Here is a 17691-nt window from a genome sequence, read left to right as displayed (position 1 = left end):
TCTATCTCACTACAATTATCACACGGAGGACTTTTCCTCCTAGGGAGTTGTTTCCTTTTTTTTTTATAATTAATCTCAACCCAATCCCAGGAGGGAATTTTTGATGGTTTTTCATAATGTAGCATTTGGGTAATAGGTATTTCTAAATCTTCCTGAGTAAGTAGTTCTTCAAATTTTTCATAAGGATTCAGAAGGGTTCAGATGTCAGGATTAAGGATTCAGATGTTGGCTAAATTGAAATTTATCATCAATATGTATTCCAAGGACTTTATGACAATTGGTTACTAGCAGTTCCTCTCCAAATAGAGTAAAGGGGAGGTCTAGTATTCCTCTTGGATGTGAACAACTTAACTTTAGCTTTAGATGGCTCAAAATCAAGATCTATTCCTAGGGACTATAATTCTATTTGATCCAATATTTCTTCACTGTGTTTTGGACTATCCAAGTATTATTATCATCTGCAAAGATTCCTCTTTTGCAGTTATTGTCTTTTAGAGGGATATCAATTTCTCCAACATTATAACAGTCTGGCCCAATAACAATACCTTGTGGAACACCTCTTTCCACCCCTATTTCTTCTGATCTTTGTTGTCCTACTGTCACAGCAATTTTCCTATCTGGCAGGTAACTCAGTGTAAATTTCATCAGATTTCCATTAATTTTTGCTTTAGACAAACCTTCTAGTATCTGCCTGTGAACCAAATTAACAAAAGCCCGTTTAACATCCAAGAACACTGCAATCATTACTTTACCATTATCAAGTGCATGAATGATGTCTCTCTTCATTCTGATCAGGTTATCTACTGTGTTTCTCTCCCTGTAAAAACCTGTCTGAATATCCTGCAGCAGGTTAGCTTCCTCTGTTGCAAATATCAGCCTTTCCTTTACTAGTATTTCATATATCTTACCTCCAACTGGAAGGATAGTTATAAAATGATGATTTTCTACTTTATTTGGTTTTGGGATCATGATGGGTGTGCCATTCTTCCAAATTGTAGGGAAATTGCCCTCCTACCACAACTTGTTGATAATTTGTAGCAGAATAACCTTCCATTTATCAGTCGACCTTTTAAAGAAAACCAGGTGTATGTTGTCACAGCCTGATGGAGTTTCTGGTAGTTTCTTTAGGACAAATTCTGCTTTTGAGAAGGGTTTATTGTCATTCGATTGTGATAGTTCTATAGAAAGTTTTCTTGCTTTAATGAAAGTTGTTGAGTATAGACTTGTTCCTTCAAATGGACCTTTCTTACCTTTTGTCTGGTTTAGATGACTTGCTCCTGCATCAGCTTTTGTTTGTTATCAGCAATCACTTGTCCTTGGTAGGTTGTTGGCCCCTGTGGATGGTGGTACAATTCTCTCTTATTTATCTTTCTAATGAAGCTGTACACTTTTCCAAATGGATCTCTGAAGCTGAGATTCTCAACAATTTGCTTCCAAGATTCTTCTTTGGCTTGTTTTTCTAAATTCCGCCTTGGCCAATATTTTCTTTCTATAATTTTCTATTGTTAGAATCTTGCTGTATTTGTTAGAAGCTTGGTTGAGTTTCTTTACTTAAGCTATACACTTCATTCCACCATACTGGTTTATTTCTAGTCTTGTTGCCCAAATGTCTTGATAGGGATAGTCATCTTAGCCGCTTTCAGCAGTAGATCTTGTAATCTCTCAATTTTCTTCTCTGTAGTCATTACTGCTGCCAGTTCTTCTTCAAGACTTATCTTTGTAAATTCTTCCTGGAAGTAATCTCAGTTAACTTTCTTCAATTTAAAGGTAGGGTGTGTTGGCAGGGTTTGATTTCTAGGTATATATTCTTTATATTCAATTATCACTGGCTCATGATCACTGGTTAGAGTTGGTTCAGGAGTTAAACTAATATTTAGTTGATTGATTATTGCTACCGCTGAGAATGCCAGATCAATGGTAGAGTATACTCCTGTAATTGGATTTGTTCTAGTTTGGAGTTCAAGTGGGGTCACTAGGCCAATGTCATCATTTTTATCAAGAGCACTTAGGATACCTATACCACTATGATTATGAGATCCACATAAACACCAGGCATCTGAATGGGCATTAAAGTCACCATTAATTATAAAAGGCTCTTTGTATTTAATCACTTTTTCAACTTTATTAAATATGTCCTCTGTTTGTGGTTCATTTCCATCTGGGTTATATACATTAACAATAACTATTGTATCCTTCTTACCCAGGAATACTCGGCAAGCTACCATCTCAATTTTAGAACTTGTAATTTCTTCAATATCTAATTTTTGAAACATCAATGACTTTTTAATACAAATCAATATTCCTCCTCTTAACTGTTCTGCTCTATCTTTGCTTATTACATCACAATTTCTAAGTCTACATGGATACTGGGGTTGTAGCCATGTTTCTTGAAAGCACCCAACATCAATTTTTTCTTTTTCTAAATTGTAATATAATAAATCCTTTTTCCCTTTCAAAATAGATCAGATGTTAAAAGAGATCCAAAACTATTTTAGCTGAACAGATCTCAAAGGCGTACCCCAACTGTAGAAAAATATATACAGATGGATCTGTCCAGAGGGAAAGAGCTGGAGCAGGAGCATGTATCCCATCCCTGAATTTGAACATCTATTCTCCTCTCCCATTGGGATCTTCTATCTTGTCTGCTGAATTATGTGCCATCCGCCTGGTCTTGGATGCACTTACAAATTATAACATGGAATCTGAAAATATACTCTGTCTTTCCGACTCTAAATCATCATTATTATTGATCCAAAATATTAATAGAATTGCCAATGACAAGGATTTATATAATATTAGAAGACAGCTTCTTAATCTTAAGATCAAAGGAAATGAAGTTTATTTTCAACATGTTCCTAGTCATAAAGCCATCAAATATAATGATATGGCTGATTCTCTAGCAGCAAAGGCTTCCATGTTAATTCCTAGTCCTTCCTCTGACCTCAATTCACAAGATATTATCAGGCAAAGATCCAATGTTAATCACAGTAAATTAATTTTATCTCCATTTCATACAAGATTAAATACAGTACTATATTACCGGCTGAAATCAAGTGCCCTACTTCTAAGTAGCTTGTTATTTAATTAGAAGCTACATCATTCCCCTTTATGCCGTGTCTGCTTTTCAGCAGATGAAACAATCCAGCATATATTATTTGTTTGCCAGGCTCAGAGTGAGGAGACTATTGATCCTAAGCATTTCTGCTCCTTGTCTAAGATTCCAAATACTTGTACAGCTGTCCTGGATTCTAACCTGCCATGGGAAATTGATCATAAGATACTTAAGGCAGCAATTGATATCTTGGAGAAGAGAAATATTGTTTAATAATGACTAATGCTTGAAGAAGTCGATTTTTAAAAGGACGTGATTTATCCATAGTTTTTGATTATGCAGAAGAGAGCGGGAATGAGTAGGAAGAGCCATATTGGTACCAGCCAGCGTAGTGGCCTTAAACTGCTGGGAACAGGTAGCTCAGGTACTTGCACTTCCCACAATCAATAACAGTGTATTATTGTTCATAATTGCACATATTCATTGTTTGCAGACTGGAGAAGAATAGTGCTTCCAGTGGCTAGTTTTTCTGGAGAAGTCAAAGAGGTGAAAGGACTTGGTGTTAGTCCATATACCTCCCTATAATTTTTGGAACTGGAACTGAACATCACCTTCATTCTGAATTATTTGCTAGATTCCAAACTTCTTCAATATTGATTTCAACTTGGAACAGTGAGTGCATAAGATGACATAACTTCACAATCCTATCTTTCATTTCTAATTCATTGATTTCTATCACTTCTGGCACTTTAGATACAAATAACACTAGCTGTTGAAGGGTCTTTTTAGGTTCAAGGAGGGATTGCTCTTTCACAGCCTTCTTATTCAGTGCATCTGCATAACTCTGGCATGCCCTAACTGCTCTTTTCATTGGTAAATTTTTGGCAACTGAAATTTTTATGGTTTCACGGTTTTGTTGGTGGGCTGGGCAGCTACCAGATGTTGTTGAATGATTTTTCCCACAGTTAGCACAGACATACTTTTGTATTTTCCAGACTCTTTTGTTTCTTGTTTTAAGGGACATTCTTTAGAAGCATGTTTGTTTGCACATCTGAAGCATACAGCTTGTGGTGACCTACATTTTTCTTGAGTATGGCATACTTTTGACACTTGAAGCATTGTATCATTGGTCGGTTGTACCTCTCAATATTCCTTCTTCTTTTATAAAGCCGAATACTCTGGGGAAGAGAGTTGCTCTCGAATACAACACAAATACTCAGGCTATCTTCTAATCTTTTGGTCTCTCAATTTTATCTTTTCAACCTTTTTAGTTCCTTAATTTCAATATTAGTTTTGGCTCTGAGGTCTGTCAACAGGTCTTCTTTTGTATAATCTAGGTCTATTTGCTTAATTACACCATAGCTGACCTGTCTTTTCTCTTCAGCTGCTACATCAACATTGTCAAACTTCTTTATTTTCATTAAAGTATCCAACACAGTTTGTGATTTAACATATACATATAGCCTATTCCTATCATAGTTTGAGTAAAAGTCAAACTTTTCTGTTTGAAGAATTTTCTTTAGTTCTAGAGTGATTTCTCTGTCTGATGGAAGTTTTACCTGTGAGGTGAAAACCACTGTTAGATTAGCCACTGATTCACTGCTTACAAAATCAGTAGTTGTCTCTGTTCTATTATTCATTGTACTGAATTTCTCTAAAAATCTTTCCACTATAGGAGGTTTTACAGTTTTAGAGGTTTCTTGCTCAAGAGGTGAGTCACTTCTCTTACCATTTCTTTTTAGCACATCTCTAATCTCTTCAGCCTCCATAGGATTTACAACATTTGTGATGTCCTCCTCTTCTTCTTGGGGGAGGGGAGGATAATGAACTGATTACCCTGACAATCTATTATGGACACTTACTGAAGGTACAAATTGTAAGTTCTGGGTTTGGGGGCCATGATATAAATGATCTTGATGACTTTTATATGGCAGAGGTGCATATTAATCTGTGGGGGGCCCTTGTGTTTCTTGATATGTTGACTGAGGATATTGTAAGTGAAAATGACTGGGTGTGAGGTGGTGAGTATGCTATGTGTGGAGGTGAGAATGATGTTTGTGGAGATAAGAATCCTATTTGTGCTGGTGTTGACCCTGTTTTGGTTATGTGGTTTGTCTGTTGTGGATGGCTAGTACCCACCATGATAATTCCCCCATTAAAGGGTGGGAATTCATTAATGAATCCTAATCCAATTATTCTAAACGCTCTTACCCAAATTAAAATTTATAATACTAATAAATCTGAAAATAAACCCAGGCAAAAATTTATTTTTCGATTTTACCACGTTGATCCGTTTTGTCTCACAAAAGCTGTGAAAAACAAAGAAAAACATACCAGTTTGAAAATCTATCATAGTGAATACATAACAATCTGTATGTTTTTTTGCCAGTTTAAAACCGGAGTGCCATTTCTAAGTGTTGCTGATAGTATTATATGTTTTATAGCTGACATTAACTTATTTCAGAGATAATATTATGGATGTGCCTCAAACTCCAAACATGACTGAGCCTATTACCATTCCTGAGACTGATGTTGTTAAAAAAGGTAAGTTATCCAATAAAAATTTTGGTAAAAAGCTGAAAAGAAAGCTGCTTTTCTTTAGTTTTGCTTTTTGTTAGTCCTCATTAAAAATAACAAAAAAGAAAGAAAATACAACTGCATAAAAGCTAGGTAATGAAAGGGTTATTTTGCTACACAAAAGCCTAAATTATTGGTTATATATTTTCAGTTTGGGGAGACATTAAGTCTAAGTTGAAAAATTTTCTCTTACCTTTTCCAGTTTTCGGGTATAAACAAGTAAGAAAAAATAGAAAGCAAATCAAGAAAGCAATAAGAAAACGCATTCCTACTGAAGACTCTATTTTGTATGGCAGCCATAATTATTATCTTTTAATTATAAGGACTAGTTCTATTATAATTATCTATAATAATACAATTATATATTAATTATAGGGACTAGTTTCAGTCTCATACAATAAGCATTTTTAAAAAACCAAATTACCTTCATCCTTTTTCATAACATTACTTGATGTTTGTTTGTTTCCTGTGATTTGTGATTTGTGTTTCCTTAATTTTTTTTACAAATCACTTTTCTTTTTGTATCACATTTCTTTTTGTTTTTATATTTTCTTTTTTCCTGTATCTTTTTGTGATTTGTATATAAATCAAGAAAAAGAAAAGGAGTTCATGATAAGGTACATGCTGGTGACTAAAGAGGATACACTAAGCAATCTTCTTTTCAGTTACCACTAACCACCCTTCTTGGTAGCTAACATGCAAGTTGTTGGTTTTTATTGTGTGACATTTATTATTGTCTTTTGCAATTTTTATCTTTATTATTTCCTTGGCAAAGAGCACATAATTCCATCAGTTTTTTTTTAATTTGTCCAAATTTTGTCAAGTTTCCCAGTTTTCCCAAACTTTTTACTGACAGCTGTTCAGATGTTTCTATTTTTATATATTGCAGTCAATAGATTTTGAGTAGGAGGGGTACCAAAAAGTTGATTTTTCTAGTTTTTTTTTTTTTAATAGATTTTAGACAACTTCCTTTTTCCCACCCTGCAAATATTTACTTATTTTCCAAACACACTTTGTTTTTTTTTTTTTCATAAATATGTGGTATTTGTTCAGTATAGCTAAGCATGATTATCTAATAAATAGCCCACCAAAGATATTCCATGCTTTATTTTTCAGGAAACATTGTCTATATGTTTATTGTAAATAAAATTTTCATCACATGTATTTATTGTAATTTTAGTCAATGCTTGTTCTAAGATTTAAGCTCAAGCCCTATTGAATCCAATGATAGTTTAACCTTAAGTAGTCTGATTTGTATGTTTTTTATGTCTTAAAATTTTAAGATTACCTCTAAGCCATATTTGCTGTCAATTGAGACCCTTGTAAAAAGGAAGATTTTTTTTTTTTGGGGGGGGGGGTAGAAAAAATGATCCATATAATTGGTAATAATCTTTTAGTTATTTCATTACAATTGGAAGGGATCATATTTCAATTATCAGCTATGGTAATTCAATGCTTCTGAAACAGGAAGTGGGCAACCTATTTTCTCTCATATATATGCACATGTTTTTCCAAAATCATTTTTACCAGTATGGAATCCGAAACAAAATGAATGAAAGATGCAGAAATAGTATTAATTGATCAATTCTGTTGTTTGATGCTAAATGAAACTGGGACTATTATTCAAAGGAAAAAGCCACATTGCCGTTGGCTTTTTATGCTAGATGATTAGCCAACTCATTAGCCTATCAACTGCATAACCTGTTGAAGAATTTTCAGGACTTTTTTTCAACCCTAATTCTAGACATTTTGTGTTGGTCATTTGCCAAAGATAGTTTGATTTCTGTCATTATTCTTTCTTGGGGCCATTGTGTTGAAAATCGGAAGCAGTTGGGCTTGTTTTGTAAGCTTTTCTGTTGAATTTGTTTGATGTCCATTTTATTTATACTTTCTTTCAGAAGTTGAAGAGGCTTTACCAAGTGACCATGAGGAGCTTTTTGACTTTCCAAACCAACTTTTGTCTTTTAAAAGAGAAGATGTTCCCGTGGGTACTTTTGGCTGTTTTTCACAACCATGTAAACTTGAGCCTGACACCCAGGAACTGGGCTCCGCATGTTGTGACAGTGAAGGTACATCTCAAGCATTTGTTTTTGTATAATCTACTATTTTGGGTAATATTATATTAGGAAAAACTAGAACAAGTTAGAACTTGCTAGGACTTCATCATCATAAGATTTGAAACTGCTGAAGGCAAAAAGAGATGAAAAAAAAAACTTGAACCATGCAATAGATTATGGACAACAAATTCTGGAATTTGCAAATTTCTCTATAAAAATTTGCTAATTTTGTTCAAAGAACTTGTTTCATTTCTAAAATAAAATTTAGAAAATTAGTGTCTTTGTACTTTAGTAGTAAATAGTAAGTATTGTAGTGTAAATATTTTGTATTTGTAGATGATGGTATTTCTTTTTTAACTCCACTTGTTTTATTTCCATTGTTATAAATCCGACAGAAATTATATTATTATTATTGTATAAAATTTTTAAAGAGCATTACTAAACGTTTATAGTAAGACTCAGTTTGGATTATGAATTTTGGAAAACACATCAAAGCAATTTAAGTGTTAAACACAAAACCATACACTCACTCTCAAATATTCCCCTTAAATAAACCTCTGTTTTTAAAAGGAAAGACTTAATTGTTACGTAAATCAGCTCTGTATTTATTGTGTTTACAAATCTTTAAAGGGATTATGCTACTATATATAGAAATTTCCACAAACAACTCTAGAAAAACCCCAGTTTAAACAAAAGTTTAAATGGTGAGATGTTTATTATAAATGTTCAGTTACAAAAGAATACCCAGCATTTATACGAGTAAGTCAGAGAAGAAGAGAATTTCTGTGTGGAAAAAGTGAAAACTATATTTCTGTTATGTCCAAAACAGTATTAGTAGTAAAAAAAATTATGTAAAAAATAAAACCACTTAAAGTAATGATACGCACATGAGCTTTGAGATTTCTGTCATCATAGAGATTTCATCATCATATTATATGTCATTTTTCACATTTTTTGTCTGTTTTCTTTATACTTTTGGGGGCTATTATTTATTGAGAATGTTTTATCATACTTTGCTTATTTTCTATCTCTTTATTTTTGTTGCAGAAGCTGAATATACTTCGCCAAGTGATGTTGACATGATTAGAGAAACTTCTAATTCTATTCTATCACCTGAGCATCAACAGTTACCTTTGAATGTTGCATCCAGGATATCTAATTTAACATCTGTGTTGGACTCCCAAGATTTGGAGGGTAAGGATGAAGGTATATTTGAAAATAATAGCATTGTAATATTAGTTGGAAAAAGGAAATTCCCTTATTCACGCATCCACCAACCCAACTAAAGTACTCATCTTCCTTTATCCCACATACTCTACAGTATTAATCTACTACATGCCATATTGATCCCTCCAATGCCAAATTTCAAGAGAGAAGAAGATATCAGTATCAGCCAAGGCCACTGATGGAGAATACACCCCAAAACTTCTTTCCCGCTGTGAGTCACAAACCTGGAGCTACAAATAGGTTAACTCCAGAAATTCTCGTTTCTTTCTTGGGTGTTGCGTGTTCTTATTTTTCATTACGCTTACACAAACATAACAAAAATAATGTCACAAGGTTTTTCAAATTGAAATTTAAGGCTTTTCATATTTAAGTCCACTGTGAATATAGGTGTTTTCAATACTTCTAGAACATCTCAATAAAGTTCTTCAAGAGCCTCTCAGAAATAACAGAGTAGCATTGACTAAATTGTAAACTCAAAAGATGCTTTTGAAACTATATAGCTCTATAACCTTTCAAACAGTTTATGGTAATGAATTGTAATAAGGAGCTAACCGGCTCAATAGTAAACGGAATTTTGATTTAATAGATACATCAAAAGATTTTGATTTTATGCTGATTTTAAGTATACAAGTTTCATCAAATTTAGTTTTATCCACCAAAAGATACGAGCCTGAGAAAATTTGCCTTATTTTGGAAAATAGGGGGAAAAACCCCCTAAAAGAAATACAATCTTTACGAAAATCACACCATCGCTTTCAGCGTATGAGAGAACCCAACTGTAGAAGTTTCAAGGTTTTATCTACAAAAGTGTTGAGCTGATCATAGGTGCGTTTTTTTTTGTTTTTTTTTTCAGGGGTGATCGTATCGACCAAGTGGTCCTAGAATGTCACGAGAGGGCTCAATCTAATGGAAATTAAAAGTTCTAGTGTCCTTTTTAAGTGACCAAAAAATTGGAGGGCACCTAGGCCCCCTCCCACGGTCATTTATTCCCAAAGTCAACGGATCAAAATTTTGAGATACCTATTTTTTTCAGTATAGTCGAAAAACATAATAACTATGTCTTTGGGGACGACTTACTCCCCCACAGTACACAGGCTGCAAGTTGCAAACTTTGACCAGTGTTTACATACAGTAATGGTTATTGGGAAGTGTACAGACGTTTTCAGGGGTATTTGTTTGGTTGGGGGTGGGTGAGGTTGAGGTTTGGGAGCTACATGGAAGGATCTTTCCTTGGAGGAATTTGTCATGGGGGAAAAGGAATTCCATGAAGAAGGCGGAGGATTTTCTAGGATTATTGAAAAAAACTACAAAAATAAATATGAAAAAGTTTTTTAAATTGAAAGTAAGGAGCAGCATTAAAACATTAAAAACGAACAGAAGTTATTACGCATGTGAGGGGTTCATCTCCTAAATACCTCGCTCTTTACACTAAAGTACTTTTAGTAATTCAACAATTTGTTCTATGGCCTTTGTGATTCGGGGGCCATTCTTAAAGAATTGGGACAAAATTTAAGCTTTAGTGTAAAGAGCAAGGTATTAACAAGGGGGCAAACCCACTCATATACGTAATAAAATTATACGAATATAAAAGTTCGTTACGTAAATTAATTCATTAGGTACGTATATTTTTTACTAATAAAAACGTTCGTAAAAAATTAAAAGTTCTAGTTGGCTTCTTAAGTAACCAAATAATTGGAGGGCAACTAAGCCTCCTCCCTCACCCCTTTTTTCTCAATTGTCCGATCAAAACTAAGAGAAAGCCATTTAGCAAAAAAAATTAATATGCAAGTTTTGTTTTCAAACAGTTTGTGGTAACGAACTGTGGTAAGGAGTGACCCGGCCCAATAGTAACTGAAACTCTGAAAAACGGAATTTTAATACCACATCAAAAGAATCGTATTTTTATGCATCCATCAAGTTTAGTTTTATACATCAAAAGTTACGAGCCTGAGAAAATTTTGCTTATTTTTGAAGAAAGGGGGAAACATCCCCTAAAAGTCATAGAATCTTAACGAAAATATGAGAAAGCCATTTAGCCAAAAAAAATTCTATACAAATTTCGTTTTAATTATTCATGTGCGGTGAGCTAAAATAAAAACATGTATTAATTCAAAAACGTTCAGAAGTTAAATAAAAAAAAACTAGTTTTTTAACTGCAAGTAAGGAACGACATTAAAACAAAACGAACAGAAATTATGCCGTATATGAAAGGGATTATCCCTTCCTCAACACCTCGCTCTTTACGCTAGAGTTTTTTATTGTTTTAAAAAGTAGAGTTGTGAAAAAGTCAAACTTCAGCGTAAAGAGCGAGGCGTTGAGGAGGCCTTTCACATACAGAATAATTTCTGTTCGTTTTAAGTTTTAATGTCGCTCCATACTTTTTTTTTAATTTAATTTTAAAATAAGCCAAAGGTAGAAGTGCTCATCTTGTGAGGTTTTCATTATTTTTTGGTAAATTATTGAGTATAATTAATTTTACTTCTGTTATTTTCTGTCTTTTTGTTTATTTTTATTTTTGTTGTAGAAGCTGTAGATACTTCATCAATTGAAACTGAAACGATTAGAGAAACTTCTATTTCTACTCTATTGCCTGAGCATCAACGGCTACCTGTGGGTATAGCATCCAGAATATCCCACTTAACATCTGAATTGGATTCCCAAAATCTGGACAGCAATGACAAAGGTATATTTGAAACTAGTAGTGTTGTGAAGTTAGTTTGAAAAAAGAAATATTTGGTCAAACATAAAAAGTTTTTGTATTTTTTGCAATCATAACATCAGCAATATATTAAACAACATAAACAACATGACCTAATTCAAATTCCAACAATTTATTAACCTCGAAATTTGGAGAGTACAGGGAAAAATAAAAATCAACAAACTGGACATATAAAGGTAAGACAACAAACAAATATAAATACTGACCGATATACACAAACCCTAAATTACAGTAATAATGCTAAATTCCGTTTCATTGATTACATCATAAATTTTAATATAAATAAGCAACAAATCTTAAAGAAGAATAGAAATATTAGAAATTATCCCACCCCGAAAAAAAAATATAGTTTCAATCATTTAAGAAATTCCAGAGTGGGGCTACGGGAGATCAGTAGCCCTAATAAATTAGTTTTTTTATGGCACTTGGTAAATACCAAGTGCCATATAGCGATTGCAAATTCTGTAGGTCTGTTTGTCCTGGTTTTGCTAGTTTAGGCACTTCCTGATAAGCTAGGACGACGAAATTTGGCAGCTGTATCAGGGACCAGACCAGATTAAATTAGAAATAGTTGTTCCTCGAGCCTCTGGGGGGGGGGGGGGAGTTGGTGGACAGTTAATTTGGAAAAATTAGAAAAAAATGATGTATTTTTAACTTACGAACGGGTGATCGAATCTTAATGAAATTTGATATTTAGAAGGATATTGTGTTTCAGAGCTCTTGTTTTAAATTCCGACCGGATCCGGTGACATGAGGGAGGTTGGAAGGGGGTACCTAAAATTTTGGAAAACGCTTAGTGGAGTGATTGGGATGAAACTTGCTGGGAAAAATAAGTACAAAGTCCTAGATACACAATTGACATAACCGAAACAGATTCGGTCTCTTTGGGGGAGTTGGGGGGAGGGTTAATTCCGAAAAATTAGAAAAAATTAGGTATTTTCAACTTACGAAGGAGTGATCGGATCTTATTGAAATTTCATATTTAGAAGGACCTCGTAACTCAGATCTCTTGTTTTAGATCCCGACTGGATCCAGTGTCATTGGGGGGGGGGATCTTGAAAAACGCTTAGAGTGGAGAGATCAGAATGAAACTTGATGAGAAGAATAAGCACAAGCCCTAGATACGTGATTGACATAACCGGATTGAATCCGCTCTCTTTGGGGGAGTTGGTGGGGGTGTTAATTCGGAAAAATTAGAAAAATTGAGGTATTCTTAACTTACAAACAGGTGATTGTATCTTAATGATATTTGATATTTAGAAGGATATCGTGTCTCAGAGCTCTTATTTTAAATCCTGACCAGATCTGGTGATATAGGGGGGAGTTGGAGGGGGGAACCTAAAATCTTGGAAAACGCTTAGAGTGGAGGAATCGGGATGAAACTTGGTAGGAAAATAAGCACAAGTTCCAAATACATGATTGTCATAACCGGAACGGATTCGCTCTCTTTGGGGGAGGGTTAATTCTGAAAAATTATAAAAATGAGGTATTTTTAACTTACGAAGGTGTGATCGGATCTTAATGAAATTTCACATTTAGAAGGACCTCATAACTCTCTTATTATAGATCTCTTATTGTAGATCCCGACCGGATCCAGTGTCATTGCGGAAAGTCGGGGGGGGGGGGGGAGGGCCGGAAATCTTGGAAACCGCTTAGAGTGGAGAGATCCTAGATACGTGATTGACATAACCGGACTGAGTTCACTCTCTTTGGGGTAGTTGGGGGAGGGGTGTTAATTCAGAAAAATTAGAAAAACTGAGGTCTTTTTCACTTAAGAACGGGTGACAGTTCACGAGGTATTTTTAGATTTGATATTTAGAAGGAACTCATGTCTCAGAGCTCCCATTTTAAATACCGACCAGATCTGATGACATGGGGGGGGAGTTGGAGGGGGAAGCCCTAAATCTTGGAAAATGCTTAGAGTGGAGAGATCGGGATGAAACTTGGTGGGTAGAGTACGCAAGTGTCGTAGGTACGTGATTGACGTAACCAGATTGGATCTACTCTCCTTGGGGGAGTTAGGGAGAGGGGGGGGGGTCCAGTGCTTTGGCGAGTTCGTGCTTCTGGACGTGCTAGGACGATGAAAATTGGTAGGCATGTCAGGCACCTACACAAATTGATTTGATAAAGTCGTTTTACCCGATTCGGCCATCGGGGGGGGGGGGGGGTTTGAAGGGAAAGGAAAAATTAGAAAAAATGAGGTATTTTCGAGTTGCTGATAGGATCTTAATGAATTTTGATATTTAGAAGGACCTCGGGTCAGAGCTCTTATTTTAAATCCCGACCGTTATTAAGCCCCTGATTTTCCTTTTAAATAAATCTATTGATTCTTAGAATTTTGCCAGAACTCATGCCATATGAGCTCTTGGCTCTCTGCTCTTGCAACCTCGCCCCAAGTGCCATATGTGCTCTTAGCTCTTGTTGTTGCCTCTTATTCATTATCGCAATGGGATCGTTCATTCCATATTTTTTTTATCACTGATGACATAGAATGAAATTTTGTAAGTCAACATAAAAAAATTATAAAGTATTTTTTTTTTAATATTTGAACGATTAGAAGAAGTAAAATACGGTAACCATACTAAATATAGAAGAACTTAATGTAAAGCTACAAAATTAAAAACATGAGTTAATGACTTCCTAGACAAAAAGTCTTCGAGAGAAATTACCCTACCAAATCTTTCAGAGATGTAAGAAAGGACGAATTTTATTGTATTTACTTGACAAAGGATTAGTGACCATAAAGTATATCTGCTTTACCCTCAATGTCTCCGTCTCAGATTGAAAGAAAAATTGGGAAACTATAAAAAATAAATGTTTGTCCTTTAGATATCCCGTTTCCTCTTGTTAGTACCTTCAGTGACTTTCTCTCAACGTCCTTGTCTGTTATTTTCAATGAGATTACTGAGTCTGGCTAATCTCCGCAAATTCAGAAACAGGGTTTCATAACCCCCTTGAAAAAGAAAGACGGAAAACCTAGTTTTGAAGGTGTTCGTCATATTTCACTCACTCCTATATTCTCTAAACTATAGAACATTATCTTTGATAATGCCAATATGTTTCCTTAAAACCTTAAAATCTCCCAAGATATCTCTGTGTCTTCCTTAAAATTACTTGGGGTTACTATTTCCTCTAATTTAAAGTGGGATATCCACGTTAAAGATATTGTCCATTAAGCTATTGCATCCATGTCTTCTTAAGCTCTTGAATAAATTCTACGTCCCCCATTCTTTAAGGATCTATACTTCCTTTGTCCGTCTGCATCTTGAATATACATGTGTTTGGCATCCTGGCATCTCCCATGATGAATCAGAAAAAATTGAATCCATTCAAAAAAGAGCCCTGAGAATAATTTTAAAAGAAGCTAAGGTTCCATACTCGCTCCTTCTAAAAAAGACCAAGTTGGAAACTCTTGAGCACAGGCTAGGAACGTTGTGCCTCCATTTTGCAAAAGATGCAATAATAAACCTTCGTACGGACAACACTTTCCCCAAAAGACGCTCCCCATCCAGACACCCTCTGCCACGTACTTTTTCTGAACCCATTCCTATCTTGTCCCCCATCCGATGCTTAAGCTCGTTTTATGAAAAAACCTTCGTCCCCTTCATTACTAATAAAATAAACTGCTAGTTTCCTTTTTTTTTTCTTTGGTTCTAGTGATACCCAAGATTTATGTTCGTTTGATTGTTTTGTTCCATCCCCTTTGTTTATATGTTCTCTTTTAAACCCTTCCAGCGCTAATTTTGTCTCACCCTTTTTTAGTTTTCTTTTTGTTTTTACCTTTTTAACTTTCTGACATTTTGCCGCTTAATATCTTTTTTTCTTATTAATGATTGGCTTTGCCTTTCTGATTTTGTTGTTTTTGACGTTGTTTAGCCAGTTTTTTAATTGTTGTGCTATTTTTATGATTTTTTTTTTATGGTTTTATGACTGAAATGCAAATTCGGTCCTTCGGGGCTTGTAATAGACAATTTTTGAAATTAAATATCTAGGATCTATGGTCCTAGGATAAGGATCATAAGGAGTATCTGAATAAAGGAAAGAGCATTACATAAAAATGTTTTTGAAGTGTCACATTATATGTTTAATGTTTTTAAAACATTTAAATAGTATTACCAAAAGTCTTTAGTGGGCTAAGTTTGCAATTCGAATGATACGGTAGCACATCAAAACAATTCAAATGTTAAGCAAAAAAAAGCGAGACATTTTTCCTCGTAAAGCTCTTATCATTAAAAGTAACTAAACTTCCTTTAAGTAACTGAAAAGTTAAGCCAGCACAGCCTGTGAATTTAGATGCCAAAGTGGACATTTATCTTAGGTTTAGGTAAAAAGGAAAAGCTGATTCAGAACAATAGTTTTTATTTACATTCAGCAGAACTATAATATTTTGCTGTTTAAACACCTTTTTGAGAATTCTGGAAAAAAAGATCCCGAAGCCGATCAAAAATGATTTCAAATTTAAATGCAAAGTACATTATTGAAATTGGCATCATTGCCCACCTCCCCTCCTTCTTGAAAACAGGAGAATTACTTTTCTGTATTGGTTGCATAGATCGTAGCCCGTAAAACGATTATTAAAGTTAATAAAAATGATTTATGATTAATAGAGAGGAGGATGAGCTTGTACAGGAATTATATGAATGATAGATCATGTTAAAATAAGAATAATGTAAAGAAAGTAGAGAAAGCATTATAATATGAACTAAGGAAGTGTGAAGTGGAGACCATGGATAAAATCGCCGAGGATCTAGAAGATGCAGCTAGACAGCATAATAGTAAAATACTGTCCTGGCAGGTTAATAAATTGAGAGGGAGCAGCCAATCTGGACTCTGCAAGTTTTGTTTGTTAACATCGACAGTCATGACATCATTTGTTACTTTAGAGTCATTTTTAGCCCTTCATCAGTTCGCATTCTCGAAATTTGCTTGAAATTTTTATAGTGACAAACGTGTGGGAAATATGTAAATATAGGTGAAATATTGAATTTTTTCGCAAGTTTAGATAATTCTTTGTTGAAAAATCTGAGTTATGTCGTATTCCTGACTCGATGAATTGACAGGTCTAAAATAATGTATACCGCTATAACAATTATCTTGTTCACCCCGATAAAAGTAACATCTGTAGGCTTGTCAAAACATAATATCTTTGAAGGGGAACTTAAACCCTAGGTCTAATGGAGTATTTGAAATCCATTGCTTAGTTCATTTCTTCGTGTGTTTTTTATAATTTTGTTTTATGGTGCCAAAATAAAGTGCAATATGGCAACAAAAAAGGTGTCAGTTATTATACTTTCTACTGTTAACCTCATCCCGTGCTAACTTAGACTTTTTGCTAAAGATTAGATGCAAGTAAAATTGCTAATTATTCTTTCCCAGAGTTAAATAATACTACTACTAGTACTATTAACGACTCACCAAAGTACCAAATCGTGTGAGGCCAACGCAGCTACGCGCGCTCTTCCTTCATCCCAATTTATTCAAAGCCCCTCTTTACGCCCTCCCAGGACTATCCCCTTTCCCTTAAATTTTTCTTAATGACGTTCTCCCACCCCAACCGGAAACCCTAGACGATTGGCCGAAAAGGACAATATTTGGCAGTCTGTCATCTTTTTATTCGTAGATCGGGTTCTATCCGTCTCATCCTTTCTCTCAATTATAGCCATAGAAAGGGGAATTGAACCATATTGTTCGTACAACCTATAATTTGAAATATAGTCGGTCAGTCGGGTACCCAAAACAAAGCATAGGCAATTTCTCTAGAAAATATTTAGCGAATCTTCCTCAGTTTTTCGGAGCGTCCCTACTACAGAACCATATTTGGTCACTGTCATTATTGTAGCTTCCAATATTCTAATCTTGGTTTGAAGACATTTCTTCCTGTTCTTCCAAAAAAAAATTCAGCTTTAAAAAACACCCTCAGCTTTGGCTGTTGTGCTTTTAACATCTTCAAAGTACCCACCGTCTTCACTAGTAATACTTCCAAGGTAGGTGAAGCTGTCCACTTGATCGATTTTTCTTTACGCAAAGTCAACTTTTTTTTCACTTATTCCTAGGTTTAG

The 17691-nt window shown here is 34.6% G+C and overlaps 1 protein-coding gene across 2 annotated transcripts; it reads left to right on the top strand.

Annotated features, from left to right (window-relative positions):
• The first annotated feature begins 5441 nt into the window (after positions 1–5441).
• LOC136041546 (uncharacterized) lies at positions 5442–12208 on the top strand. Of its 2 annotated transcripts, none has more exons than XM_065726235.1 (4): positions 5442–5596; positions 7528–7698; positions 8734–8892; positions 11438–12208. In XM_065726235.1, exons 1-4 carry the CDS (start codon positions 5527–5529, stop codon positions 11632–11634), a joined length of 597 nt encoding a protein of 198 aa, XP_065582307.1. In that variant the 5' UTR covers positions 5442–5526; the 3' UTR covers positions 11635–12208. The 2 variants fall into 2 exon arrangements, with proteins under 2 accessions (XP_065582307.1, XP_065582308.1); XM_065726236.1 differs by having other exon boundaries at positions 5446–5596; positions 8734–8880.
• Positions 12209–17691: the final 5483 nt, after the last annotated feature.

The sequence above is a fragment of the Artemia franciscana genome, unplaced genomic scaffold (assembly GCF_032884065.1).
Source record: "Artemia franciscana unplaced genomic scaffold, ASM3288406v1 PGA_scaffold_25, whole genome shotgun sequence".
NCBI lineage: Eukaryota > Metazoa > Arthropoda > Branchiopoda > Anostraca > Artemiidae > Artemia > Artemia franciscana.
Note: the sequence above shows the minus strand (reverse complement) of the source record. Positions and strands in the feature narration are given on the sequence as shown.

Excerpts from the sequence above, each read along its gene's own strand:
- LOC136041546 (XM_065726235.1), top strand. The coding sequence starts at position 5,527 with ATGGATGTGCCTCAAACTCCAAACATGACTGAGCCTATTACCATTCCT. Across the intron at positions 7,699-8,733 it reads CGCATGTTGTGACAGTGAAG|AAGCTGAATATACTTCGCCA; the intron begins GTACATCTCAAG and ends TTTTTGTTGCAG. Across the intron at positions 8,893-11,437 it reads TTTGGAGGGTAAGGATGAAG|AAGCTGTAGATACTTCATCA; the intron begins GTATATTTGAAA and ends TTTTTGTTGTAG.